The sequence below is a fragment of the Erithacus rubecula genome (genome assembly GCF_903797595.1).
Source record: "Erithacus rubecula genome assembly, chromosome: 28".
NCBI classification, from domain to species: Eukaryota; Metazoa; Chordata; class Aves; order Passeriformes; family Muscicapidae; genus Erithacus; species Erithacus rubecula.
In genome coordinates, this window is record NC_136680.1 from 4,874,137 (window position 1) to 4,901,513 (window position 27,377).

The 27,377-nt window shown below is 48.1% G+C and overlaps 2 protein-coding genes across 5 annotated transcripts in view; both read left to right on the top strand.

The window, feature by feature from the left end:
- The first annotated feature begins 377 nt into the window (after positions 1-377).
- RAB11B (RAB11B, member RAS oncogene family) lies at positions 378-17,712 on the top strand. The gene is made up of 5 exons (XM_079328355.1): positions 378-540; positions 5,856-6,051; positions 7,874-8,067; positions 10,221-10,301; positions 12,940-17,712. The coding sequence occupies exons 1-5, from the start codon at positions 501-503 to the stop codon at positions 13,083-13,085; spliced, it is 657 nt and encodes a 218-aa protein (XP_079184481.1). The 5' UTR covers positions 378-500; the 3' UTR covers positions 13,086-17,712.
- A 777-nt stretch (positions 17,713-18,489) lies between these two features.
- The window catches only part of MARCHF2 (membrane associated ring-CH-type finger 2), a gene marked incomplete at its 3' end in the record, with an annotated part of 30,317 nt that continues 21,429 nt past the window's right edge, over positions 18,490-27,377 (top strand). Inside the window, exon 1 of one of the 4 annotated variants that reach the window (XM_079328277.1) lies at positions 18,490-18,590. Of the gene's footprint in view, positions 18,591-18,753; positions 18,893-19,051; positions 19,286-20,974; positions 21,716-27,377 lie in introns of those variants that run through there. The other 3 variants (XM_079328279.1, XM_079328280.1, XM_079328278.1) reach the window with 3 other exon arrangements.

Consider the following 27,377-nt stretch of genomic DNA (forward strand, 5'->3'; position numbering starts at 1 on the left):
CCGGGCCGGGCCGGTTCTCCCCCCAACCCAGAGATGACGCCACCCCCAGCGGTTGGGGGTCACTCACAAAAGAGGCGAAACCTCTCTCCCAGCGATCCCCGTCAACCCGAGGGTGTCTCCATCCCCCCAAATTCAGTGTAACCCCCTCCCCAGAAAAGACTCCCCGTCCTCCGCGCCCCCCGCAGCCCCGCCCGGCCCTCACACAACCCGCCCCCTCACTCCAGCCCCGCCCCGCCCCGGCCCCGCCCCGTCTCTCAGGTATCCCAGCTCGGGCACCAAGCACCGCCCCTCCCCAGCTGCCCTCCCTTCGATTGGGCAGCGTTGCCCGTCAGTCAGCAAGAGCTCCCGCCGTTTATTGGCTGTCCGTTGATGGGTCTGGCGCTCCGCCCGCCTCCTGCGGGCTCTGGCGGGCGCTGATTGGCCCGTGCGGAAGAACCCCTCCCCGGCCTGGGCCGCGGTCGGTGCCGGGCAGGCAGAGGGGTCGGCCGCCCGCCATCGCCATGGGCACCCGCGACGACGAGTACGACTATCTGTTCAAAGGTACGAGCTCAGCAGGGACACGCCGCCGCACCGCGCCCGGGCTCGGCCGGGATTAACGGGCCCGCGCGTGCCCGGGCGCCCGCCCGCGGGCCTTGGTGCGCGGGTCGCCTTGTGGGCCCCCGGCCTGGTGTGGCGCCGGGGGAGCCCCGGGGGAAGCGCCGGAGAGCCGCGAGGGCCTCCCCGCCCCGACCGGGCCGCGCGCCGGCAGCTGGGCCGCTGCGATCCCCGGGGCGGGCGGGCCGGCCGCGGGCTGGGGCTGTGCCCGGCGGTGCCGGTGTCTGTCCGGAGAATCGCCCGGTGTCGGGCCGGAGTTTGCAAAGCCCTAAGCTTCGTGGAGGCTCCCTGCAGGTCCCCGCCGAGCGCCGGTACCGGGATCCCGGAGCAGAACGGCGTTAATTTGTCTGTGCTGGCGGGTGTTTCGCCGCGCCTGCCCCGGCCCCTGCCCCTTCTGTGACATGTCGGGCTGTCCAGCGCTCCCTGAGGGCTCCGTGCTGCTCTGCGCTGTCTCCGGGGGATCATCGCCGTGGGTGTCACCCCGTGGGATGGCTTTGGGCTTTCTGTCCCGTGGGGTGACTCAGGCCGGGCTCCTGTCCGGAGGCTCAAGCTGAGCGGTTTCCCGGAGCAGCCCTCAGCTCTGCCTGTGAGGCCCGAGGAGCGGTGCAGGTGGGTGTAGCACCTTCGTCTTTGGCTTCCCAGCCTATTGTACACCAGATCTACTGTTGGTAGAGTGGCTGCAACCTGATTTTCATGCCAAGAGCTCACTCTTGCAGGAGCAGGGCTAACGGTGCCGTTGAGGGCTCTGGGGGTCACTTGCTGCTGTGACAATTTCCCAGGCATTTGATGTCTTTGTACCTGGACGCTCCCAAGGGCAGCGGTGATTCCAGACTTGCAGACCAAAAGAAGGAGCAGTGGAAATTTTTCTGTGGGAAATATTTTATAGATGCATTTGCCTATTTGCTTTACTTGTTTTACAGTGGATTGAATCTTTAAGACAATGAGGGAAAAAAGCCCTTATTTCTTCTCTGCCTGTAAAGCAGAAGACCAGCTTGCAAAAATACACTAAACTGTCTGAGTCTAAAGTAGTTTCCTTCTGAAGTCTGTTTCCCAGGTGGTTTAATAGCCAGAAACTTCAAAGTCTAAAAATTGAACTTATTTTTTTCTTTCTCTGAATAGTCAATTAGCTAGGGAGAACTGCATTCATCTTTTAAAAATACTTGCTTTGAAATGTATTTTTAATTTCATCTGGAATGAGATCAACCTGAAGCCATTTGGTCAGGATCTGTGCTATGGTGATGCTGCCACACTTTGTAGCCCTTAATAAAAAACGGGTGAGAGAATTGTCCTTTTCTGTGCATCATTTGGGAGGGGTTGTTGTGTGAATTAAAAAAAAAAAAAAAAAAAAGAAAAGAAAAAGAAAAAAAAGAAGGGTTTATTCGTGAGTTTGCTTGTTTCTCTTTTCCTTCTTCTGAGGCATTTTGGGACTAGACAAAAAGTAATATAAATGGGACCAAGTGGGATGAGGGCTCTGCAGTGGGACCAATCCCCCTTTCTTGTCTTTCTGCCTCCTCCAGTATTGGAATTAAACATCAAGGACAATGATGTCCAGGACTTTGGTTGGTTTGTGGTTTCCCTTTCTTAGCTACACAGAACTCTGTTCTGTCAGTCTATGTAGTAGTCAGAGGTAGAAATAATGATGTAGGAGGATCTTAGTCTGGGAAAGATTATTTTTATTAAATTTAAAGCTTGACTGTTTTCCCTGCCACCTGTTTCCAAAGGAGAGCATGTGGCAGGCAATTACTAACTTAAGGTTTGGGAGCACTCTGGGAATGTGAGTGATTATTGTCAAAGCTGCTCTGCTGAACTGGTGCTTCTTTGTTTCCCATTACCCTCTTTTTTCCCTGTGTGCATCCCAGGCACTAGTTACCAAAGTGCCTGAGCCAGCCTTTGGGGGAAGCAGCCAAACTGTGTGTGCAGGGCTGTGTGGGGTAGTGAGGCTGCAAAGAGCTTGTGGCTGTGTTCAGTGATGTGACCAAAGTAAAAACAGCAGTTCTGGCCCTTTTTCCCAGTTAGTTATGTAGTGGAGATGGTGAAAAAGCAGGGACTTTTCAGGATGAGTTTTGAATGCATTGATTTGAAATTGAATTCATGACCTTTGAAGAGCTGTTAAAAATGTTGCAAGCCTTGTACCTATTAAATGTGATCTGCACATTAATTTTGCTCTTGAGAAGATTAGCTATTATCGGTGTTTATTTTAAAAATTGAATCTGAGGCTATACAGATGTATACTGGCTCATGAAAAAGGCAGGAAAAAAATCAGCCATAGGGAAAAAGAGCTTTCTTTTACTTTTGTGGGAATTTAGGTTGCCCTGATTAGTTTCTGCTTAGCAAAGGCTGTGGTTATTAAAAACAAATGCGTATCCCATTAGTCACCAGTATCTGGCAACCTTATGTACTTCAGATTTATCACAAACTCTGATTGGACGCTCTCTGCTAGAGAGAGTCTTAATCTTCTTAATCGCTCAAAAGTATATATTCTTTTTTCCAGATTAATAAATGAGTGTATTTGCAATTCTGTCATAAACTCGATCTGATTATTTTCCTTTTCTTACCAATGATGAATGGCAGTGGAATTTTAATTCTGACCTTTGCTTCTTTTGTACAAGGATCTCAATATACAGGGCAGGTGTTGCAGTGGGATTGTGCTGTGGTTCTGGATGCTGTAGACACAGGAAGCAGTGAGGGTGGTGTCTGAGTTGATGGATGAACAATGTGGTGGTGATGGATAATCCACACAGTGGCAGGGGGTGCTGGAGGAGAGAGAAAATCAGGAAATACTGAAGGATCTGGATTCAAACAAGGCTTGTTTGTGAGCTTAGAGCCACCTGAAGATGACTGGTGCTGGTCATTGGTTCATGTCACTTCCAAGATGAAGCCACTGCTTCTTTTCATCATCAGTGTGGCCCTTGGGTGCATTTGCAGAGTGAGTTCCTTGGTTCTGGTGAGATTTGTTAGGGAGTATTCAGACTCTTAAGCTGTCATTTGGAAGTTTTTTCCTGCTCTTCATGACTTCTGAATTTGAACAGGCAATACTGTGTGGTGGCCTGTTACCAAATTTAGAAACTTTCTCAAGATCTAATCGTGTAGTCCAGAATGTTGAAGATACGTTCTTGCTCAACTCCCATGGAAAATATTTTGGTGGGGGGGCAGTCTTGGCATCTTTCTCCTGAAAGTGAAAATGCTCTTTTAGTGCTCAAGATTGAGTATTAATAAGAAGCACTTAGGAACTCTAAGAATGCTTTTAATTGAATTGGGATTTGGTTGCCTTCCTTTAACTTCTGAAAAATGCTCTCCTAGAAGCTCTGTTGGAATGTGGGGCAGGACAGTGAAGGGAACCTGTGAGTAACCAGCCAAAGGAGTGCAGGACCACTGGAATTTTCTTCCAGTGACAGATGGAGTTAATGACCTGAGAGCCATTTGCGTGGTTTGCACCTCAAATTGATGATTTTAAAATGCCAAAGCCTGGGAAATGGCTAGTACATGGAAAGGCTGTGCTTTCTCCAGCTGCAGAGCCATGGGAAAATAACTCCTGGTAACAGCCTCAGACGTCTTCCAATCTGGTCTAGCTTGTGTGGTGGATATTCTTACTTTTGGTTATGGTCAGGGTTTTGCTGTAGGACAGAGCCTACTCAAGCCAGCAGATCTCTGTGCAAGATGGATGACTTCTGCCTGTTCTTGGAAGGTCCCATGGAATTAGTGATGAAAAACTGTTTGTCTGGAAAATAAAGCTAACAAAATCCTGGAGTTAAAACTTGTAATAAAATCTTTTTTTATCTATCTGTTCTCATACTCTAAAAAATGGTTAGGGCCTTTTGCCAGGGAAGGCAGAGCACTGTGAGGAGCTGGTTTAAGTTCTCCCGGGTGGGGAGTTGTGGTGCCTCGCCAGGATGTGCTGGCTGCCCGTGGCTGCCTCTGTTGTGTTTTGCCGGTTCAGCGGTGCTGGCCCAATTGTCTGTGTGTGCTGTCAGGCAGATGAGGGGCTGGCGGGGCTCTCGGGCCGTTCCAGCAGTGCCGGTGCAGCTCGGCCTCCAGCAGCAGCCTGGGAATGCGCTGCAGGGTGGGGTGCAGCCTCAAACAATGGCCTGGGCACAGAAAAGCTGGAGCAGCACTGAAAGGCTAGTGTGATCCTTGGCCCTGCGAGAACACTGGTGAGCTCATTCTGGAAATGTGCGATGAGAAGATTCTTCTGTAGTTGCTGGGAGGAAACTGGGAATGTTTTTTTGCCCATGTCTGCTTTTCTGTAGGAAAATCAGACCATATGAATGAGGAAGATCAGCAAATCTGTATTTAGGGCTGGAGTAGAAAATATTCCCAAGGTTTGGGAAGCTCACAGAGGCTGGCTGCCTTTCTTCCTTTTGCTTGAGCCAGGACACTTGAATTCCAAAGGGTATGTGATACAGTGTTTGCGACAGGAAGGGAGCGTGGCTCAGCTTTATCAGCTTTGTTTCTCTCCGTTGTTTCTTGCTCTCATCGATAAGCCAAAAAGTAGAGGGAACCTCCTGCCACAAGATGTACCTTTGTTTTCACAATTCCTTTCAGGAAAGCTGGCCTTTGTGTGCTGAAGATCTCTCTGCACTTACATTTTTCTGTTATCATGGCAGCACCACATGTGGAGGCAGAGGTTTCTAGCTCATCTCTTCTCATGCAGTCTACTACAGCTTGTTTTGCTGGATGAAGTTCTGCTTTGCTTTGTGTCTTTTTTGTAGTACCAATGTCTCCTGTTTTCCTCTTTCTGTGGCGAGCGTATTTATTAATTAAATTATTGAAATAAAACACCCTGTATGACTCCAACAGGAACTGCAAATAATTGTTTACTTACCATGTTTTCGGTTTTTTAATAAAAACAGAGTATGCCTATACTGTACAAAGGCTTTTGTTGGGCAGACAGGCCACCATGTTCTTGCCTGTAGTGTTTCTTAAAATGTGGATTGCAGCCTTCCTGTGCCAAAGGTCGAGTGTGTGAGAGGCATCTCTTCCTTCACTCTGCTGCAGTGGTTGGTGCCTCCAAAGCACTGTTTGGCTTTGACAGCCACTGTAGCAATTTCTCATTTTCACCTCTGAGGCCTGGGCAGCTGCTGATCACAAAACAGCTCGGGGCTCTTGTGGGGTTGGAGAAGCAAGCTGTGCATGATAGACTGTGTTGTCTCTCCTGCATTATCTGACTGTGCATTCCTGATGGATGCCAGGCCACACTGCAGTGTGGGGTCTGTGCTGCTGGTACGAGAAATTAATTGTGAAAATAATGTCTCTTCTTTCAGTTGTGTTGATTGGAGACTCTGGAGTTGGGAAAAGTAATCTTCTGTCACGTTTCACACGCAATGAGTTCAATCTGGAAAGTAAAAGCACCATTGGGGTGGAGTTTGCCACCAGGAGCATCCAGGTGGATGGGAAGACGATAAAAGCCCAGATCTGGGATACTGCAGGCCAGGAGAGATACCGTGCCATTACCTCAGCGTGAGTACTGGGACTTGGCTCCACAGCATTCTGGCAGAGATGCTGCACAGAAATCTATGGGTAGAGAATGAAACATCTTTGGCACATGTGACAGAGTCATTGTGATCCATCAATATGGATCCAAGTCATAAGATAGCAAATACTTCTGTGTTCCCTTGATTAATATAATGAAAGTAAATTTTAGATTTTCATGTTACTATAATAGAAACAAGTGACAAATCAAAACTGTGGGAAATTCTGTTTGAGTTTTGGGATTTGGTTTTTTGTGTGCACTGAATGTGCTGTGTTCATTATGTAGAGTGAGTGTCATTTCAGATGGAAGCTGGGTACTGTTAGTATCCAGTTTTGGTCTAGGCATACTATAACACCCATAGCTTCTGGTCTCCATTGCCTCCCCAGTCTTGAGATTGAGGGAATTTTTAGGAAAACATGCAGCACAAAGTCCCTTTAAATCTCAATGACTTTGAATTAGTCACAGCCCTGAAAATTAGGTCCATGAGCACACACATTGAATAGCCAGGAAGTAGGAAGGCAACTATAATAGTGCTGATTGTGCAGCATTAGTCACAATCCCTGGAGGTGAGAAGCTTTTTCACCTATGGGACCTTGTTAATCCACAGAGGGGCTTGAGGTCTACCTGTTCCTGTGCTGGCAAAAGTACCTGGCAGAGGACAAAAGGCAAACCCCTTTGGTCAGGCCTGGTTTTCCAGGACATCTGATCAGTGAGTTGATTTTTTGTTACATTACAGACATGTATCTATCAGTTTTTAAAGGTAAAAGCATGTTTCTCAGTCATGCACAGATTAAGCCATGAAACTCAAGGGGAATTTTGTCAAGATGGAAGAAAACCAGGAGAGCCTGGAGCCCAAAGGGAGCAATCTATAGGAAAAGGGATGCAGAAGCAGATGTGACAATTTCAAATTGCATCTTTTATGGAAAAAAAAGACAGTGTGACATTCAGAATTTTTTTGTAACCCTTGCTCTTCCTGTAAAAACTGCTAGTCTGGTCTGGGCCACCAACAACAGGTTTTACTGTTGGGAGCTATTGCAGCTGCAGTCCTGTGACCCTGCCTGTCCTTTGTGCTGGCACTAACTGCTGCTCAACACATCACTCAGCCAGTTCAGCCTGCTCAGCCAGCAGAACGCCAAACATCAGGGAAAAGGGAATGCTTTCTGCTGACTTGGTGCCCTGACTCAGTTCAGCAGCATGTCAGACAGGTGCTGGCAGAACTGAGGAGAAATGGTAGGACTGTGTGGAAGAGAGATACGGATGTTACAGGATTGCTGATGCAGATGGGCTCATGCTGAGCTGAGCCTTTGGCTTGTGTTGAAATGGGCCCAAATCTGTGCTGAGGGGGCAAACTGTGTTCCTGGATTAGAGGTTTGTGGATATATAGTGACAATATAGCCCAGTGTCCCCTCTTTAATTTGTAGGAGGGACAGGAGATATTGGAAGGATCAGGAACAAATATTGATATTTTATTAAGGGCTATTTTCCTAGCAGAAGGTTAGGTTGGAACTTCAGAGCAAGTTTCTGCAACGGTGGGTTTCCCTGCACACAGTTGGAGCAGACAGGACATTTTCAGTCCTGCTTTCTACAGGCTCTTCAGCATTTTGGTACACGCAGTGGATTATTTTAGGAATGCCATTGGAAAAAAAAACCTGCATTTGGAACTTGGTTGTAGGCTTCAAAACCACTCCAGCTGCAGTATCTGCATCAGCACAACTTTTTCCAGAGTGGAAAGCATGAGGAGCTAGATGGCCTGTTTGTCAGCGTGGCTGGGACAGAGCTCTAGGCTGATGGGTTTCCTCCTGGTTCCAGATATTACCGTGGTGCTGTTGGGGCGCTGCTCGTCTATGACATTGCCAAACACCTCACCTACGAGAATGTGGAGCGCTGGCTGAAGGAGCTGCGGGACCACGCCGACAACAACATCGTCATCATGCTGGTGGGCAACAAGAGCGACCTGCGCCACCTGCGCGCCGTGCCCACCGACGAGGCCCGGGCCTTCGCAGGTTGGTGCTGGGGCTGGGGCTGCTCTGATCCCTGTCCAGGGCATTCCCAGGTTGGTGCTGGGGCTGGGGCTGCTCTGATCCCTGTCCAGGGCATTCACAGGTTTGTGCTGGGGCTGGGGCTGGGGTTGCTCTGATTCCTGCTCAGGGCATTCCCAGGTTGGTGCTGGGGCTGGGGGCTGCTCTGATCCCTGCTCAGGGCCTTTGCAGGTTGGTGCTGGGGCTGGGGCTGCTCTGATCCCTGTCCAGGGCATTCACAGGTTGGTGCTGGGGCTGGGGCTGCTCTGATCCCTGCTCAGGGCCTTCGCAGGTTGGTGCTGGGGGTTACTGTGATCTCTGCTCAGGGCCTTTGCAGGTTGGTGCTGGGTCTGGGGACTGGGGGCTGGGGGTTACTGTGATCCCTGCTCAGGGCATTCACAGGTTTGTGCTGGGCTCTGGGGGCTGGTGGCTGCTCTGATCCCTGCTCAGGGCCTTCACAGGTTTGTGCTGGGGCTGGGGGCTTACTGTGATCACTGTCCAGGGCCTTTGCAGGTTTGTGCTGGGCTCTGGGGGCTGGGACCTGCTGTGATCACTGTCCAGGGCCTTTGCAGGTTTGTGCTGGGCTTTGGGGGCTGGGGGCTGCTGTGATCCCTGCTCAGGGCCTTTGCAGGTCTGTGTTGGGCTTTGAGGTGGGGCTTACTGTGATCACTGTTTTGTCCAGGCCTGAACTCTCACCTCAAGTTTTAGTTTGAACCCTAAAAAGGACATTTAAGATTTTTTTTTTAAATTAAAATATTCTGACTTGTTAACTAGCATGTATGGTTGATTTGGCTTTTTTGGATAATTTTTTCATCCTTTTTAGTTTAAAGTATTCTGTTGCTTTTTGAATCTAGTGGTAGTTCATGTTTTTGAAATACTGTCCTTGAGCTGCCTGATAGCTGAAGATTAAATACTTCCTCAAACAAGGCTAGAAACAGCAAGCAACATTTAGAACAGAAAACATCACAATAAAATATAAAATATCACAATGCAAAATGTCTGTCCTTCCTTCCTAGAGACCTGCTTCTGCTGAGTAGGTATCAATGTGGACAGCTACAACTGAATGCTGAACCTTCTCTTAGATGGGGTTGTTGCTGCTCTAGCACACTGATGCATTTATTAGTGTCATCTAGTCTCTCTTAAATGCAGCAATCATCAGGCTTGAAAGCTATCATTTGTTGGGAGAAGTCAAGTGGGTTATAGAAGATGCTGCCACTGCATTCCTTACCTGGCAGAGCACTGGTCAGATATTCTTTTGCTCTGAAAGGCCTGGGGACATTCAGCTTTTGTGTGGCTGTCAAGCTTGGAGGTGGAATGTAAGTGTGCAACCTCTAAAATAGCTCTTGAAATATTACTAAGGCTTGCTTATACACACTTTCTGAAGTTTGCTGGTAAGCAAGTACCCTGAGGGTAATGAGCTGCTTCACATTTTCAGATGGGGGAGAAGTGACATTTATCTAAGAGAAGCAAAACCAAGTTGGTGGGTGCCCCAGATAGCCTATTACTTTGGTCACTCGGTTCAGCTTGTTACTTTTGTCCCTGACTTCCTCCTAAGGCTGTTTTAAATTGCTAGTGATGGTCTAATTGTTGCTGTTTAAGCTCCATGACTGAAATGTGCCTGTTCCTGGGCGGGTGATGAGGACCATTCTAGATATGATATTTGAGTGTTAATCACTCTCTTTTTTTAATTAAAAAAAAAAAAAATTTGCACTGTAAGAGGAAAGAAGAAAATAGACTGTGTTCCAAGGGGTCATTATTATTTGGAAGTAGGGCCTGATTGGGAAAGTATAGATCTGTTGATCTTCTTGGGGTTGCAGAGGAGAATTGTGTCTCTGTAGTAGCTGATGTGCTTTTGCTGGGGCTCTTGCTCAAGGTACCTCTGTGTGATCTGTAGCTAGAATAGAATATTTTGTGTTGCTTGACTGAGCAAGAACTGCAATGGGGAAAATGTTCTTGCACTTTGGGCAAAAGAGATGTTGCTGAACTGCAGCACCAAGGTGTTCTTGTGCAACAGGGAAAAGAAAAATAATTACTGTGCCCTGGCTGGTTTGGCCTAAAATAAAAGATCAAACCTCAAAGTAAATGGGAAATAAAGTGTTATTGAAGTTTTTAACTGACCTGCTTTTTATTTATTACAGAAAAGAATAACTTATCTTTTATTGAAACATCTGCTCTGGATTCAACAAATGTAGAAGAAGCCTTCAAGAACATCCTTACAGGTATGGTTTGTTTTGGCTTCAGAGGAGCTGCTGAGGTGGTGGATGTTCTTCATGGGCGCATTTTGTAGTTTTGGAAATATGTTGGGAACAATGGTTAGTTTGCCAGCTTTGTAATCTCACCTTTGTGTTCTGCCTCTCACCCCATACACTTGTTTCTGTCTCCTGGAAGTTTCTATCTCCTGAAGTTCTATAAGTTCAGGCTATTGCAATAGCCCTGTTGTAAAGGAACCTAGTAATTGTACTTCCATGCCTGCACAAATCTCAGCATTGCAGCCCCAGCCATGTTGGAAGTTAAATGTTCCAGTATCTTCTCTTGCACCAAAGCAGACTGGTACCATTTTCAGACTACTGAACTCTTGTTCTCAGCTGATTGCAAGGGTTATAGGTGACTGCACCAACAGCATCTTCTGCAGAGAAGGACCCAGGGATTCTGGTGGATAAAAAGTTGGCAGTGAGCCATGGGCAGGGACACTTTCCACTATCCCTGGTTGCTCCAAGCCCTGTCCAGCCTGGCCTTGGACACTGCCAGGGAGGGGCAGCTGCAGTTGCTCTGGGCAGCCTGTTCCAGGGTCTCACCACCCTCACAGCCAGGAATTCCTTCCCACTATCCCATCTAGCCCTGCCCTCTGGCAGTGGGGAGCCATTCCCCCTTGTTGTGGCACTCCAGGCCCTTACCCAAAGTCCATCTCCATTGCTCTTGGGGCACTGTAGATACTGGGAGTCTGCATTAAGGTCTCCCCAGAGCCTTTTCTTCTCCAGACTGAATAACCGCAACTCTGACTCCAAGGTGCCCAAGAAGAGGCAGACTGGAAAAAAGGGGTAGCCAAGCTGCCTCTAGAGGTAAAAAGCCTGACAGATGAGGAATGGGTTGTATTTGCTGCCCAGCAGATCTGTGTTATTAGAGCCACTAGTGAAGGAACTGGAGTGTGAGGCAGACCCAACTGCCCAGAGCTGGGCTGGGTTTGCACCGTGGAGCAGATTCATTCCTGATCTGGGACACTTGGCTAGATCTGAGGCAACTTCCCTGGCACTTTGAGAGAGTATTTTGGATTTTAGTGCTCTGAGTGTAGTTCAGCTGTCACCATCCATCCTGTGTTCCCTTGCAGTGTTGTCTTGAGACTGACCATGGTTAGAGATGCTGGCCTGAGGCCACTCCAGGAGAGCCACAGTGCTATAACCATTCAAACTGAGGTCAGGCCTGGGCAAACTGAACTCAAACCCATCTCTCTCACAGCATCCTGAGCTCCCAAAAGTGTTGAGATTGTCCAGTTTGGGTAGCACAGGCACATGGATAATAAGAGTGAGAAGTCATGAAAAGATTGTTACTAAAGTGATTACACCTGGGGAAGAATCATCCTTCTAAGAGAGAAGGAACCTCTGCTGTGTAGAGTAGAGTTGGGAACCACCACAGGGGACTTGGTGGAGGGAAGAGTGGGAACACCAGCCAGGAGTTTCTTTACTGGCCACTTGTTTGAGGAACCACGAAGGACTGGAAGAAAAAGCTCCCACAAAAAACCCCAAAGAGTTGCTCCCCCAAAGCAAATGGAACAATGACTGTGAACAGTTCAAATTCAAATACAGTACTGAGAAGGAAAGAAAGAGGATGTGACAGCCTCTGAACAACCCTCCTCTTCCCTTTCAGCAAAGATCTGTAGGCAGCCAGTGGCAACATGACTGGCCTTGAGTTAAAAGGTTTTAATTTTAAACATAAATATGTGCACATTCTTAAAAAAAAAAAAAGAAGCCTAACAAAACACCCCCAGAAACAAGCCCTGCTGAGTCCTCTGTGATTTTTAATCCTTACTAAAGGCTTTGGGTGTTGCTGTTTTGGGGTTGTGGCTGTATAAATGTGACCATAATATTTACCACAGACTTCCAGGGAGGTATTTGCCCTTTTCCTGTTTCACAATGGAAGGAAGTTGGATCAAGGGCTTATAGTCAGTGAAATAAGTAACTTAAAAACCTTTCCACTTACAAGATTTCTTCTAACTATGCAGTTGAAACAGTTTGTTTCTGAAAGCTTTTAAGCTGGCAGTCTCTCTTCAAGGGTTACAGCTTTGTGGATCTTTGTATCTTTCAAGCATAAGTTAGTTTGAATCAAATAAATTCGTTTGGAGAAGCATGGGGCTTTGTGGGCCCATGCAGCTTTTTGCTGTCATAGGTAGGAAAACTGATGTGTTGCAGAGAGGAGCATTGCTGTTCCTTGGCAGTAGCAGGCTGCCAGGAGTGGAGGTGGGCACCAGCTAACTTCTTGCTGCTGCAAAGGGTTCCCAGCGTCCTGGTGATTGGTGTTTCTAGAGTGTGCTGCCCAGTTTTTTTAATTACAAAGATAATGATTTCCTGTTTTAGAAATGAGCATTTCTGCTCCTTTCCATTTAAAAACCCTTTTAATAATCTCAATTTTCACGAAGTCATTGAAAAAGAACAGGATAGGAAGTGCTGTTGCGGAAGACAGTGGGGACTCTTGTCTTAATAACTTTTCCAGACTGGGCTGGTGAATTCATTGTGGAACTGGAATGGCAGGCAGACATTACATGGCACGTCTGGTTAGCCTGGGTTCCCCTGCAGAGCCCTGCTCTCGGGTGCTGGCAGGCTCAGGCTCGGGTGGCCGGGCAGTGACCGTGTGCTCTCCTTGCAGAAATCTACCGCATCGTGTCGCAGAAGCAAATCGCCGACCGCTCTGCGCACGACGAGTCTCCCGGCAACAACGTCGTCGACATCAGCGTCCCACCAACCACCGACGGACAGAAATCCAACAAACTCCAGTGCTGTCAGAACCTGTGACCTTCTCTAGATGACTCTTGTGCCCTCCACCTTGTCTGTGCTTCATTTAGAAACTTGTGTGCACTTCCTATCTCCTGTGATTCAGTGACGCCCCCCTCCCTCCTTTACTCCATTCCCAAATCTCCCCTCTCATATTAGAGCTTTAATTGTAGGGCTAACATCCCCCTGCCTTTGAAACCCCTTCCATGTGGTGACTTCTGGGCTTGAAATGTAGTCACTGATCTGATAGACATGTTTGTGTTGGAACATCTGCTGCTGGATATTATCCCATGAAACACTCTTATCAAATAGGCTTGTTTTGGTTTTGCTAGGTTTGTTTTTTGGTTTTTTCTTTCTTTTTTTAGATTGGTTTTGTTGTTGTTGTTGTTTTCTGGGAGGGGAACAGTGGAACTTGACTCTACCAGTTGAAGAAATAACTACATTTAGGTGACAAGGTTTTTTCCTCCCATAGTCAGATATCTCCTTTTCTTGTGTTTCTGTAAACATGGGGGAGAAATTAAACTAGCTATCCTGCCAAATGCTCTGTTTTCTGTCCTGATGAAATCTCACAGTGAGGATTTTAGTGGTTGCACACACATAAGGAAATAACTGTTGAAAATAACATTACTTATTCTGTAATTACCCCTAATACAGTTAGTCTGGCTGTGTAGCTTACTGTTTCCTGCTTGGGAAATCTTTCTCTATTCTTATTTTATTTGGGAACAATGAAATATGTCTGCATCGTTTTCTTTGCCACCATGAATGCCTGTGCAGGCTTTATGAAGTGGTGTAATATTTATTCATGGCTTATGTTAATCAGTTAACATTGTTGTACAGTAAGTGCCAGCATATTGATTTCAGAAACTTTTTGCAGCCTGTACAAGTAGGCTTCTTTTGTACTGTAGGTCAGTGTCTGAAAGCAGGATCTGCTCTAGTTCCAGGGTTGTTTTTTTTTTTTTTTTTGCATGCTGCTTTTTCTCTAGATCTTTCCTGCCCCTGTCTGAGTGAGTGAGGCAATATTTTCATGTCACATATATACCTGCACTTGTAAGGGTTTTGGTTGTTGTAGAGAAACACAATACTTTATACATTTTGTAAAACTTCTGCAGATCCATAGTATCTGGAACTTTCTCTTCATGATCTTTCACTATTGACTCTACTAAAATGCATAATATTAGGATTTCACTTAATAACTACTAACCTGTTGTTTTCTTCTTACCGTTTTACTGAACTGCAGACTGTAATTCTTAAATGATTGTACTTCACTGATGTAACAGGTTTGTCATCAGCGGGCTAACTACTCTAATTCTTCGTTGTGCTGAATGGGAAGAATGTTACCACAACTTTGTGTAGTCAGTCTCTTGCTTGCTTGTGCAAATCTGATGGCTTTTCATCACCCACTAGCTCTTGCACACTTGTATCCCCTCTGGTATCTGCTGAATGTTCTGATGGCAAATACTGGGAGAAACATCTAAAGGAAGAGCTGGAGACCATCTGCTGCTCCCTGAAGGCTTGTGGAGCCATTTGCAGTGAGTTTTTGCTCCTTATTCTGAGCCTGTACCTCACTGGATGAATCCCAGCTGCATATTAGTGAGTTGATTTTTCTTTACTGATACAAAGCAAATATGAAACTGTGAATTGTGCTTGAAGAGGAAATCTGACATTCCAGTCTCAACTGTTCTGTCTGGTTATGTAATAAAATTAAGGGCAGTTAACTCTGATGGCTTTTCTTTTATAAGATTTCCAGACCAATGCCTTTAATTTTGTACCTTATGCACTGAGAGGGCTGCAGATCACAACGCAGGATGCACTTAGTGCCTGGCACTTCCACTCTTCAGCTTTGTTGAGAGGTTGCATTCAAGGTTAAAGACTGCATGTTTGCAGCCTGTTCCCATTGAATGAGGGTATAAATTCCCCTGTAAGCATCACAGACCTCTGTCCTAAGGGTGTTCCAGTCCAGGAAGCACTTTCAACACTTGGTATTTACTTCACTAGCATTCTGTTGAGAGAAGGTGGGAACTGGGAATTCTCCTTTTTTGTGGTCCAAGACCAGAACATAATGTGCAGTCAGTGTTCAGACAGCTGGCAATGACAGAATAGAAAATTCTGAAATATTGAAAATATTTCATTCAAGAACAAATGGACACTAGTGGAGCTGGGCTCCTTAATTTTTTAACAAACTTTATATAAAGATATCAGTTGGGTAGCATAAGGAGGAATTCTACTACTAAGAAGACTTACTGGTTCAGGGTGATGTATTAACATTAACTTACTCTGCAAGTCCTGTTCTTAACTTGAAGTTTCTAAAATCAGTCTGGCCTGGTGTAAGAAACCAAGAAACAGTTTAGTCACTTGCTTGTCTCTTGAAAGATTTTCTTTAGTCTTTGACTTTGTGGAAGGCTCTAAACTTTGCTGCAGAGTCCCAGTGAAAGGTCAGTGTCTAGGGTTTAAGTGCTGTTAAATTTATGGGTATTGAAGAGCTCTTGAACAACTCCATTGTCCCAAGCCCCCTCAGCACCAGTGGACCATGGGCCATTCTAGTGTTTTTTAGATATGTGGTGATACAGGGAACAGCCTCGTGCCCTTTGCTGGGGGCACCCAGGACAGGGGAGCTGTGTGTGTGCACATGTGCAGCCACACAGCTCCTGAGAGCACTGGGAACAGGCTGGGGTTTCAATGTGCTGTGCTCCCTCAGCAGGAGACAAGGCTCTTCCCCAGGCTGCTGTGCTGTTCTCCAGGCAGGGCCACAAGCCCTTCTCTGGGTCTGAGGTGCTCCTGCCAGACTAAGCACAGAGCTGTTTCTGACAATAGAAAAAGGACAGTGGACCAGTTCTGCCAGGTTAGGCCATCTTCCTGTGCACAGACTGTGGAAGATTCTTCTGATCTGGGGTTCCTGGTGTCCTGATGAAGCATTGTGCCCTCCTCAGAAACTTAGAAACTGCATCTACAACCCAGCCCACTACTGTGCTGGAATTGCTGAGGGGAAGACTTGGAAGAGTCCTGAGGAAGCTGGAAATGCTGAAGAGCTGTCTGACATTCAGAGCAGCTCTGCAGTAGCCCAGACTCCTTAAGCATGCTTTCCTGATGTGGAAATTACAGACTACATGTAACCCCAACTAAACTGCTTCATCCCACAGCTTTGCTGGCTGTGTCTCTCTCAGTATTACTGTCAGGAAAAAAGAAAAGGTTACAACTCTCTTCCATCTGCTACAAGGGATTTGATGGCTGAATTTGGCTTTTGTAAAACTCCTGATTACAGGAAAGATGCCTGTGAAAAAAAGGAATGTGTGTTCTGCTTGCTTTACTTGGATGTTGAGGCTGACTTTCCTTTAACTATTGAAAACACTACAAAGCCCTAGTGCTGCCACCTGTGTTAGTAACAACCATCAGAGGGTCTCCTGATGTCTAGAACAGGTCCTTTAATGCAGAATTAGGCAGGAGTCTGTTGTGCTGCCTCTCTTGCTGATGGGAGGCCAAGATGCATACATAAAAGTGACTTGGTCCTGAGCACACAAACAGCTAATTGGTAAAATAAATACCTTGGGTAGATCAGATCAATCCAGCCTCTTTTCCTGCAAAGTCAGTGCTTCCAGACAGGTGAGTTAGTCTGGGATCTTCACTGGAGCCTGCATGGAGCAAGGAAATTTGGCCCATAGAAAAGTTTTAAAGCTCCATACTTGCATAACTATAAAAAATGCTGTTGGTGGGTGACTGCTTACTACTTTGTTAAAAAGATTTCTGTGTGTGCTGTGGAGGCCATTGAGATTTGGTAGAAGAAAAGCAGTTTGGTGCCTTCCTGGCCCTGTGGCAGGTTTAGAGGCAGTAAAAGATGATGTGATCTCAGAGCTGTCCCCATTTGGGTGCTGTTCTGTGACCCCCTGGTGACCAGGGCTTCTTATGTGAACACAGAGCTCTTGGCTGGGCTGGGAAGGGTTGGGCCGAGCCTTTATTTGAATCATTTATTTAACAAAAGCTGTTGGAAAAATGTACAGGAGGTGTTTTTGCTCCTGTGATTTGATCCCTGCATGCTGTTGTGCTCCAGAAGGTTGGGGTGGGATCTCTTTCTGGCTGAGTCTTACCAAGGCTTGGTGATCATTTCCATTCCAAGCAGAAGGAAGAACTTGCTTTGAGGTTCTGGACTCTGTAAAAGAAAAGAAGATCCCAATGAAGTGGGTCAGTCACTTAGGGAAGATTTCTTCCTCCATAAAAAACTAGAACACTATTAAAGGTAGGAGCCTGGGTTTCAGCTAAGGCAAATCAGACAATTGGAGGTGAAGAATAACTGTCCTTCAAGTAAAGCACAGTAAGTGGGGGCTGAAGGGTAGATTCTCTTGACTTGCAGACTCTTAAATGTAGTTGGTGATTTATGGAATGTTTCCATGGAATGAGTATCTCCAGGGCTGCACTGTTTCAATAAATAACAGCAATTCCTATTTTACACCGGTCAGATAATGCATGGTAGTGTTGACTATCAGGCTTTGTAGGCTATAAATAGTAGTGGGCCTTTATGCAAACCAGAGGAGAGGTTCCTTTCATTTACTTTTATTCCTGGTTCCTGTGTTAAGTGCAATTCACTCTGTAAATAAACACATCACTCGATTTTTGTGCATGGTTATGATGTATTGTGGATATAAAGATTGCCAAATCATACCGTCTGTGTAAAGTTCTGTTCGAGACTCAACTGTAGAATTAGATGGGGAGGCTCCCGAGGCAGAGCGCGGGTGGGGCGGGGATGCTGCCCCAGCCAGCGGCCCCGGGGAGCGGCAGGACGGGTACCCCCCTCCCCCGGGGCTTCTGCGTGGCCGCAGGGTGCCGCTCGGGGCGGTGTCCCGGTGTCCCCGATCCCCGCCGTCCCGAGCCCCGCTGTCCCCAGCCCCGCTGTCCCTGAGCCCCGCTGTCCTCAGCCCCGCTGTCCCGAGCCCCGCTGTCCCGAGCCCCGCTATCCCGAGCCGCTGTCCTCAGCCCCGCTGTCCCGAGTCCCGCTGTCCCGAGCCGCTGTCCTCAGCCCCGCTGTCCCGACCCGCTGTCCCCGAGCCCGCTGTCCCGGATTCCCGCTGTCCCGAGTCCCGCTGTCCCGACCCGCTGTCCCGGCCCCGCTGTCCCGAGCCCCGCTATCCCGACCCGCTGTCCCGAGCCCCGCTGTCCCGAGCCCCGCTGTCCCGAGCCCCGCTGTCCCCGAGCCCCGGTGCGCGGCTGCCGCGGGGCGGGTCCTCCCGGGACTGGGGCGAGGGCGGGGCCGGGTTGGGGGGCGGAGCAAGAGACGAGGGGCGGGGCCCGGTGCGGTGGGGGCGGGGCGGAACGGGGGCGGGGCTTACCTGCAGGGGCGCTATTGGCCGCCGGCTGTTGCCAGCGGGGTCGCGTTGCGACGCCGGCGGGTTGCCCGCTGTCCATTGGGCGCTCGGAAGTTGCGTCAGCGCGGCACGGGCGGGGATTGGCGGGCGGGCGCTGGGGGCGGGGCCCGGCCGCCGCAGCCGGCGGTGGGGCGGCGCGCGCCGCGCTGAGGGGCCGCGGGCGCCGGGAGCGCAGGTACCGGACGGGGGGGCGGCCGGGCCGGCCCCGCGCCCCGCTCCGCGCCCACCGGCCCGGGTAGCGCTCCTGCGCGGGGCTGCGGCGGCGGGAGCGGCGTCCCGGCCGGGCCGAGGCGGGCGGGTCGGGGGCCCGGGAGCCCTGACAGCCCTCCCGGTATCCCCGCCGAGGAGTGTCCCCGGTGCGCAGCCCCGCTCGCGCTCGGGAGCCGGAGCCGCGCTGCAGGTCTCGAGGCCTCTCCCGCGGAGCGACTGCCGCCGGCTCCGCTGCCCGCGCGGGCCCCGTGCGGGGCGCTGCCGCCGGTGCGGGCTGCGCTGCGCTCGCTGTGCCGGGTCCCCGCGGCCCTGCCCGGCCGGGCGGGCTGGGCTGGGCTGGCACCGTCCCCGGGAGCGCCGGGGGTGTCGCGTACAAACATCACCAGGGACAGAAGTGCCGGAGGTTTGAGAAGCGGCGTTTGTTCGTTAATTATTCTTCCCCGGGTATAGGCAGTTATTAGGAAGGGTTTCCTTTGCCAGTGGGCAGCCGTACCTGTTTCTTCACGAGTTTGGGAGCGTTCTGATGCTTGTTTTGCCTCCCGAGCACACGGACACGCTGCCTTGGGTGCAGAGATTTCCCAGTAGAACGAGCTCGGTGTCACAGCACAGCTGAAGTCCTGCTGCAGTCCTGTGTCGGAGCAGCAGCTGCCTTCCTCCGTGGTGTAAGCTTAGGGTTTGTGATAGACTTTTCATAAACTGGCAGTCTTTAACTTTCTGTCATTTAAACTCAAGTTTCTTGATCTAGCTGAGTCTGTGACAGGCCAAAACTGCTGGTTTGTGGGATTCATCCAAGGGACAAGCCTGTGGCTCTTGCAGGAAGGTGATTGTCCTATGGGAGGTGTTTTAGTTGCAGTCTCAAACACTTGCTCTTGTTATATGTTCTAGATCTGGTGGGGCGACCAAGATTATAAACCAAAACTCTGTCGTGGCCTTGGAGGCTTCTGGAGTGTGCACTGCTTGCATGCAGTGCCCTCAGAAGTGGTGCCACCAAGGTGTGGAGTGATACACCTGCACTGCATGGTGCTGCTGGACCAAGGAGAATTTAGGCTGTTGTCCTCTTGGAGGGAGCTGTGCAGAGCTTGAATTTTGCAGGCAGGCAGCTGGGGTGTTGCTCATGTTGGTGATGATGATGGTGAACTGGAAGTGTCAGGGTTATCCAAAGCAGCTCTGGCTTTTTATCTTGCTTGTTTGTATTCAGTGTTCTGTCTCTGCTCTGATGTGTGTGATGAAGATGTGTCAGTGAAAATGTGATTCTCATCCCACCCTGTACCCTTCATTTGCTTATTGCTAAGGGATTGTTTCTATCCCTCTCTTAACCCTCTCTATTACCAGTCCTTCATTTTCCTTGGCACTCTCATTCTCTTGCTCCACTTTCCTTCCAATAAGCATTTATCTCTGTGTCTTTCCCTTCTGATGCAGTTTCTAGCACTTTCTTGACCTTTTTCCAGGTTCTTGTTGAGAATTCCTGTGATGTCACTTGGTCAGCCAGCTGCATTGGCTGTGGCTGGTCCCCTTTGTCACCCTGCTCGTGGGGACATAAAACCCTGCTTGGCTGCCACCCACACGTGTGCAGTATAATCCTTTGAGCAGCTGGACATTAGTCTTGGCTTTCCAAGGCTAAAGTGTTTGAATGCTTTTCTGCATCTCCAAAGGATTATGCGGGGAAGTGTTTGAAGGCTGGAAGTGCCCTGGTTTTTCAGGTGTGTTTGAAGCTGTGATGGTGTGTCACCCTTCAGAAACAGAGGCTCAAAGGGAAGGGAGCTGGGACTCTAAAATCCCTTTGTCACTTGCATGGTGACAGTGAATTTAATAATTCTGGTTGAGAACAGAAGGTCTCACTACCCCCAAGCATGCACTGGGGAGTGTTGCAGGCAGCAGTAGGAAGTCTAAACTTTGCTAAGAGCAGAGCAGGTGGCACAAATGTGAGCCTGATGTGTACTTCATGGACACTCTACACTAGCTGTAAAGCTGGAGGTGTCTGTGTGTGGTTAGCTGATCACCACCACTGCCTAAGTGGAAACAGAAAATAGCATTGAAACTAATGCTCCTTGTTTTGGATGTGTTTGCTCATTTTTGCTGTGGATTGCACAGAGGCTGCAGGGTGAGCTCACCCTGTTCTGGACTCCAAGGGGACCATGCAAATGAGCAGAACTACAATGTACTGACTGTCAGCAGCTTCCTCATGGATGCTGGGAGAGGGCCTTTCCTCTTCTACTGATTGATGCTGGCCCACATCAAGCAAGGGTAGGACACAATGTGTCCCTGGGAGGAAGTAAGCACTGAAACAGCATCACCAAAATCAAGTCTAAGTGCATTCATGGCAAGCTGAGCTGGGTATGGACTCTGAGACTGAGGGACTGTTGCAAGGCCTCAGGATATGACTTTGTACTATTTCTGCAGATAGAGGCACAAAGCAAAATGAGCATTTGGGGACATTTTTCACTATTGTTTAAAATATTTTGGTTTTTCACACTAAGAACACAGAAGCTTTTCTTAGAAAATGAAGGGAGGAATCCAGCATTGTGAACTATAAACTGCAGGATGAATTTATTTTTTATCCACTTGACTTTGACTCAGCTTTGAATATTTGGAGATTTCAGAGTTTCCATTTCCAAACTGGGGTTTGTTTTCCCTCCAGACTGAAGTTTGAGCTGGTGTGTCTCTTCTCCCTCCCATTCTAATTTACTCTGTTAACTTCTGCCTGCTCTTAGCTCCAGCTTTTTCCCCAACAGAGAAATGGTCTTGGCTACTGACTCTTGTCCCCTTGGAAGCATTCTGGGCATGCCTCAGTGAATGACAGCTGGGCACACAAGCCATGAGGAAATACAAGCCCTGGGACTCTTCTGTGAAGGAAATGAGCAGAGCACCAAGCCAGGGCAGGCAGTGCTCTCCCTGAAGTCTGTGTACATGAGCTCTCCCCGGGGTAAAATGACGCATTAATCTGTGCTGAGCCTTATCAAGTGTGGCTTATCAGCACAGTCATGTCATGCACATAAACAACAGGATCTCAGCTTCTCCAGTCCTGGTCTTGTTCTCTCTCCAGCTGTAGCAGGTGTTCCCTGGAACCTGTATCTTTGTGCTCTCTTCCTTGTAAGTAGACCAGGTCAGCTGTAGCTCATTGCAGCAGCAATGCAGCTCAGCTGGGAGAGGGGGTTTCCCACTGCACCTGGCCTGGGAGAGCTCTTGGCTGCTCCTCTTTCTGGGTGAGAGCAGGGAAGTCACTACTGGGTGTCTTAGGGTCTTGTGCACCTTTCCTGGGGGTGGAATGTGCCTCTCTTGCTGTGCAGTTACAGCCTGTGAGAGCCCTAGGCACTAAAGGGGAAGTGCAGAATGACAGAATGCTGAAAGCAGGGACTGCTGGCATGTCCTGAGGCAGGGACTGAACCCTGTGCATCCTCCAGTGAAGGGAGCAGCCCAGCAGGAGCTGTACTGACCTGCAGCTTTTCCTACCCATCAGCCTTGCAAATACCTTTTCTTTCCCAGGCCTCTCTAGAACAGTGTTACTGTTTGGCATCTGTCATTTGCCCCATTTCATATAAATGGGCATCTGTAAGTTTTAGTCTAGATATTATGTAGCAATTCTAACTAAACTTTTCAATTCCTGATAGAACCTGAGATGATTATGTGTGGTTAACCTCAAGGACAGAAGTGCTGTAACTGCTGTTGTGATTTTAAGCAGTTGTCACAAAATTACTGATGAACTGAAGGAAACATTCTCCTCCAGTTCCTAAAGAGAGAACAAGGGACATGGAGCAGTACTGGCTCAGGAAATAAAAGTATAAACAGATCAAACTTAACCTTCTAAAGCACTTTTCTGAAAATAGAAGAATGCACCGAGTTTGTGTAGTCTTGGCTTAAACAGTGATTTCTTTGTTTGAAGCTTTGAGAGCTTTAGTCCTGTTTTAGCTGAAAGCTTTTTGGGATTGGATTTGAGAGTGGTGGGAGGGAAAGGTAAACTTTAGTTCTGGACTCTTTTCAATGTATTTCCTCCCAGTTTTTCTTGTACTTCCCTGCAGACAAATCAGACAAGGCCTGTGTCCAGAACAAGGAATGCAGCCTAAACAAAACATTGCAAACTGAACTAAGAGAGTTTTGCAGCACAGATACCAACAGTGCAGTTTCACTAGAGGATTGAGGAGGGAATCTGTAGCAGTAAGGAGTGGGCAGAAGGGAGACACTGGTGCAGCTGGCTGGGATCAGTGAATCCTTCTCTCTGGCTGAGCATGGAGTTGCTCTCTGTTGGTGTCTGCTCTGGAGCTCTCCAGAGAAAGGTGGTGAGTCACAGGCTGCCTTTGGTGGTGCCTTTGCTGGAAAGCTCTTTGAAGGCTGGATGCTCCAAAGAGATTTGTGATACAGCTAGGTTGAAAAATAGAAATAGTGAAGTTAAATTGCAGATCAGATGTCTCCTGGGAGCTGAGTGTGCTCCTGGTTTCGTGCAGCCAGGGTGAGCAGAGCTGCCCCTGCTGTGCTGGGGGGTTGTTCCAACTGCAGTTCACCCCCAAGCACAGTGTTGTGATTGTATAGCAGTGTAAATGCTTGGGGAACCAAGAAGGAAAACACTGGGAAGGATGCAAGTTCTTTCTGGCCTGGCCTTCACAATCCTGAAATAATGTTTTGCATCCTCTGGAGTCGAGCCCTTCAAGGGTCTGGCCAGTTCCATGGTGTGTGGGCACTGCAGTCTTGACCTGGTGCATGTGTTACTGCTGCACTAAAATTCTATTTCCATAGGTATTGTGGAAAATCCATTTGTTCTGAACAACCTGCAACTGCCTGGCAAGTGACTGTGCAGGGTTGGGGAGCACTTGAGCTTTGACCTTGCTGCAGAGGCAGCCTTTGTTTAAAGAGGAGCTCAGTGGAGCAGTAGAGCTGGGAGGCAGAAGTGTCTGCTGCTGGTGTTTTGTAAAGCACATGGGTGCAGAGAGATGTGAGAGGCATCATGGCCCTGGTCCCTTCAGCAGGGCAGGGCTGTACTTGTGTCTGCTGGGCTGGCTGTTGTCCCCAGTGATGGGTGGCAGTCTGGAAGCATTGTTTTGTAGGCATGATAACACATTTTTTTTCACCCTGGTTCATGGTTTCAGTTTCAAGTCTTTCTAATGCATCTTTCTTTCCCTGGAAAGAGTGACAAAATGCAGAGGGGGGTGGGTGCAGAGACTGTGTAGTTGCATTATGTAGTGAGTTGTGCTGCTGTTCACCTCTAAAAGCTGATGTCTTTTGAATCCTCAGAGGAGTAGCAGGTGTTCCTCATGTCCCAGCTGGTTTTTGGTTGTTCCCTTATGAAACTCGTTATTAAAATGACTGAATTTTGATTGGAGATACTCTCTGCAAGGAGTTTTCTTCTAATGTTGCAATTCATTTTTTCCAGATGTTGGTAATTAAAGTGCAGTAAACTTTCATATGGCCTTGTGGCAGATAGTGAGTCTCAAAAGAGCTGAGATAACTTCATTCATTTGGGCATTCCAGCTGTAGCACACAGCCGAATCATTCCCAAGCACAGCAAGAAAAAAATTGTCCTTTAGGCTTCTTCTTTTTATACTGATTTTTTTCTCAATATCTAAGCTTGAATCTTTTACTTCTTTTTGAATATTGAGTAATTTTATTAGGCAATGAAGAAAACTTGTTTGAAAAACAGTAGCTGAACAACATGATAGGTACCCTGAAGTCCAGGGAGCCCTGCTGTGTGCACACGAGACCCATCCCTTTGGCCTTGTTTAAAAATTAGGGTTCTCACCTGCTGGGAGCCCCCCAAGCCCCCAGGAGCTGTGCCACAGGAGCCTTATCTTTGCCAGCCAACAGTTTTCCATTGCTTCAAGACATGGAGATGGAGTGAAACTACATCGTGTTGATCTACTATGAATGATCCAATATACTGAAATTTTGAAGAGGAGGGATGTATGTGGGTGTTGCCTTTGGAAAACAGCAATTATTGATCACCAAGGCTTGCTGCAGTATTTTTCTACCAGTGGGGAATAGAAGTCAGATCCTGGCAATGTAGTCTTCTTGGAAAAAATGGAAGACTATCTGTGTCTGCAAGCCCATTTGCCATAATCTAAATAATCAAGTCTTCATAGATCTTCTAGAATATGTTTAAATAGTTTCTTGGTATAGAGAAATTAAGTTTGTTTGTGCTCAGCAAGCAGCCAGTAAGTGAAGCCTTGAGTTGCCATTGACTGCTGCTGTGTTTTTGGAATAGTGGAGAGGCAGCCCAGCCAAGTCTGGCTGTGGTCACATACAGATGTGACAAACACAGGAGCCCAGAAGGGCTGTGTCCTCTCAGCTTCTGACCTCCTCCTGGGTGCCACAGGGTTAAACTTGGAGCATGTGTTTTTAAACTCAGCCCCAGGGTTGAGGCAGATGAGCCTCTGGAGTCAGCCCAGAGCTTTTGCTGTTAAAGGTGTAGGAGGAGTTTCCTGGTGTGAAGCTTTATCAGAAGGTTCACAAGCTCCCAGAATGTTATGCTTTGATTATTTTTTTCCCTGGCTTTTTGGGGTTTGTTTTGAGCCCAAGGTCAGGGCTCCAATCCTGGCTCAAATCCTCTGAAGAGCAAGTCATGGCTGAAGTTTTTACAGCATCTCCTTTAGCTGCAACTCCCAACCAAAATGCAGGAGGGGCAGGAAATAGGGAAGCTCCTGGAGAGTGAAATGCTTTCCTGAATTGTAAAATGCTTTAGGAGCTGTGGCATGGCATCAGATGTTATTTTGAATGTTGAGGTATATGCCATAAATGCTGTGTCACTTCTCACTGGACAGGGCTCCTTGCACATTGACTTTAGGGCTGTTGTGTTCAGATGCCTTCTGAGCATAGGACTAATGAGATTTCTTTCCAGACCCTGAGCAATGGGGAGAGGTGCTGATGGGTCTGTTGTGGGCATATCCTGTGCTGGCTTTATAGCAGACCTGCAGGGTAACTTTGGGGAGCCAGTTGATGTATGAAATAATGTATTTTTTTAAAGAAAAAACCAGGGTTTTCAACCCTCAGCAGAAAGTACATTTAAGCAAACAAAACTGAAAACAAAGCCCTGCACAGTTTGGGACCAGTTCTTGGGCATTTTTTTTTTTTTACTGTTTTTGTTTTGGACTTTTTTCTTTAGATTAATCCACTTACACAACCTTTTAAGAGCAGTGAGCACATCAGGCCACACATCACATCCCATCTATGTGGTCTCTGGTGGCAGTGTCTTAGGTGTGGGATCACTGGAGTGTGAGGGTCTAGAGCCAGATGTAGAAGTGGGAGTTCTCTGCCAGTAACCCAGAGCATGGAGGCTACAGGCACACCAGTGAGGCTGGTGCCTCAGTAGGCAGAACTGGTGCTGGAGGTATTTGCTGCACCCCTGGGGTTGAGCCTGGGCCACAGGAAGATGTGCATTAGCTGTGTGAGATGGGGTGTGTGGGAGCAGGAGCTTAGATGTGTGCAGCAAGCAGTTCTCTTGAGATGGAGAGAGATGTTCAAATGGTTGTAGGGCCCAGGATTTGGGAAATCCAGTTTTAGTGGTGAAAATGAAAGCATTGATGTTTGGAAATGTCCTTTACAAACTGAAAACCTTCAGTTCACTGGTGACATTTGAAATGACAAATCTCTGATGCCTGTGTGACCAAAAGGGCTGAAATGGCTTTGGAAAGCAGGCTGCTCATGTGAGCAGGGGTCAGAAAGTCCCCAACCTACAGATGGGTGGGTTATGTCAGCTACACAGCCTGGTTATCTCTGGTGGCAGCATGGGTGAGGTGCCAGGGCTCTGCTGCAGTAATCAGGAGGTGGGATGCTCAGTGAGAGAACAGGCTTGGCCTCTGGCAGCCTCAGAGTTGGGTTTTTTCTTGGTGGAGATGTCCCAGGGAAGCCTGGTGTGTACACACTGCACTCAAAGCAGGTACAGCTGGTTTGGTTGCAGTTTGCTCTGGATCCTCTCAAAGCTGCAGGATTGCTCCAAGGCTCCAGACTGTTTGGGATGTTCATTAGAGGACAGGCCACGAGCAGCACAGCAGAGCCATGACCTGCACCTGGCAGTCCCTGTTTCTGCCATCATTTGGCTGAAGCCTTTCCTGTTGTCTTTCTCATCTTCACTGTGTTTTTCCCTTTGTGGCTTTGATCCAGGCATTCATCTGGCCTGCTGTGGTTTCCCTGTCTGGGAGAAATAACTGTTTTGTCCATCTTCATAGTTCAAGAGAGCAGAGCTGGGGGACCCTTTAGCTCCTTAACTCCTGCTTACTTCTGGACACACTCATTGCCTTTGGATGATATAAACTGGATTACATACATCATTGCAGTGTGTGAGGACTGATGAGGGGTAGCACTTTGCAGGTTTGTTTCACTTAAGCTGTGGAGCAGGATCCTGCACCAACACCCCAGTCTCTGCCTTGGAGCAGTGACAGGGCACAAGCTGCTCTTCAAGGAGCTGGCTCATTTTGCTGCACGTGTTTGAGTTTTGGAATTCTAGTGCAGAATTCACTCCTCTGAGACAGCTTTCCACAAACAGGGTTTTGCTTTTTTCAGTTTGAGAATTTTCGACAAGATCAGCCCTTTATATTCTGGATCTGCTTAGAAGCTGAGGATGCAAAATGTTGCTGAGAAGAGACTTCCTATTTACTTATGTCTGACTGTGGCAGCAGAGGGAATGTTGATAATAAACCTAGTGTCTCTGAGAATTTTTTAAAAATGTGGACAGCAAAAGTATCCCCAAGGAATGGGCTCAGAAAACACAGGTGCTTATGAAAAAAAAAAAAGTGTGGTTCAAACCAGCTGTTTGGGTCTTGTGTCTCAC

Bases quoted from the DNA above. Each gene is read 5' to 3' on its own strand.
- RAB11B (XM_079328355.1), top strand. From the start codon at position 501: ATGGGCACCCGCGACGACGAGTACGACTATCTGTTCAAAG. The intron at 541-5,855 runs GTACGAGCTCAG...CTCTTCTTTCAG, and splicing joins GTACGACTATCTGTTCAAAG to TTGTGTTGATTGGAGACTCT. The intron at 10,302-12,939 runs GTATGGTTTGTT...CTCTCCTTGCAG, and splicing joins CTTCAAGAACATCCTTACAG to AAATCTACCGCATCGTGTCG.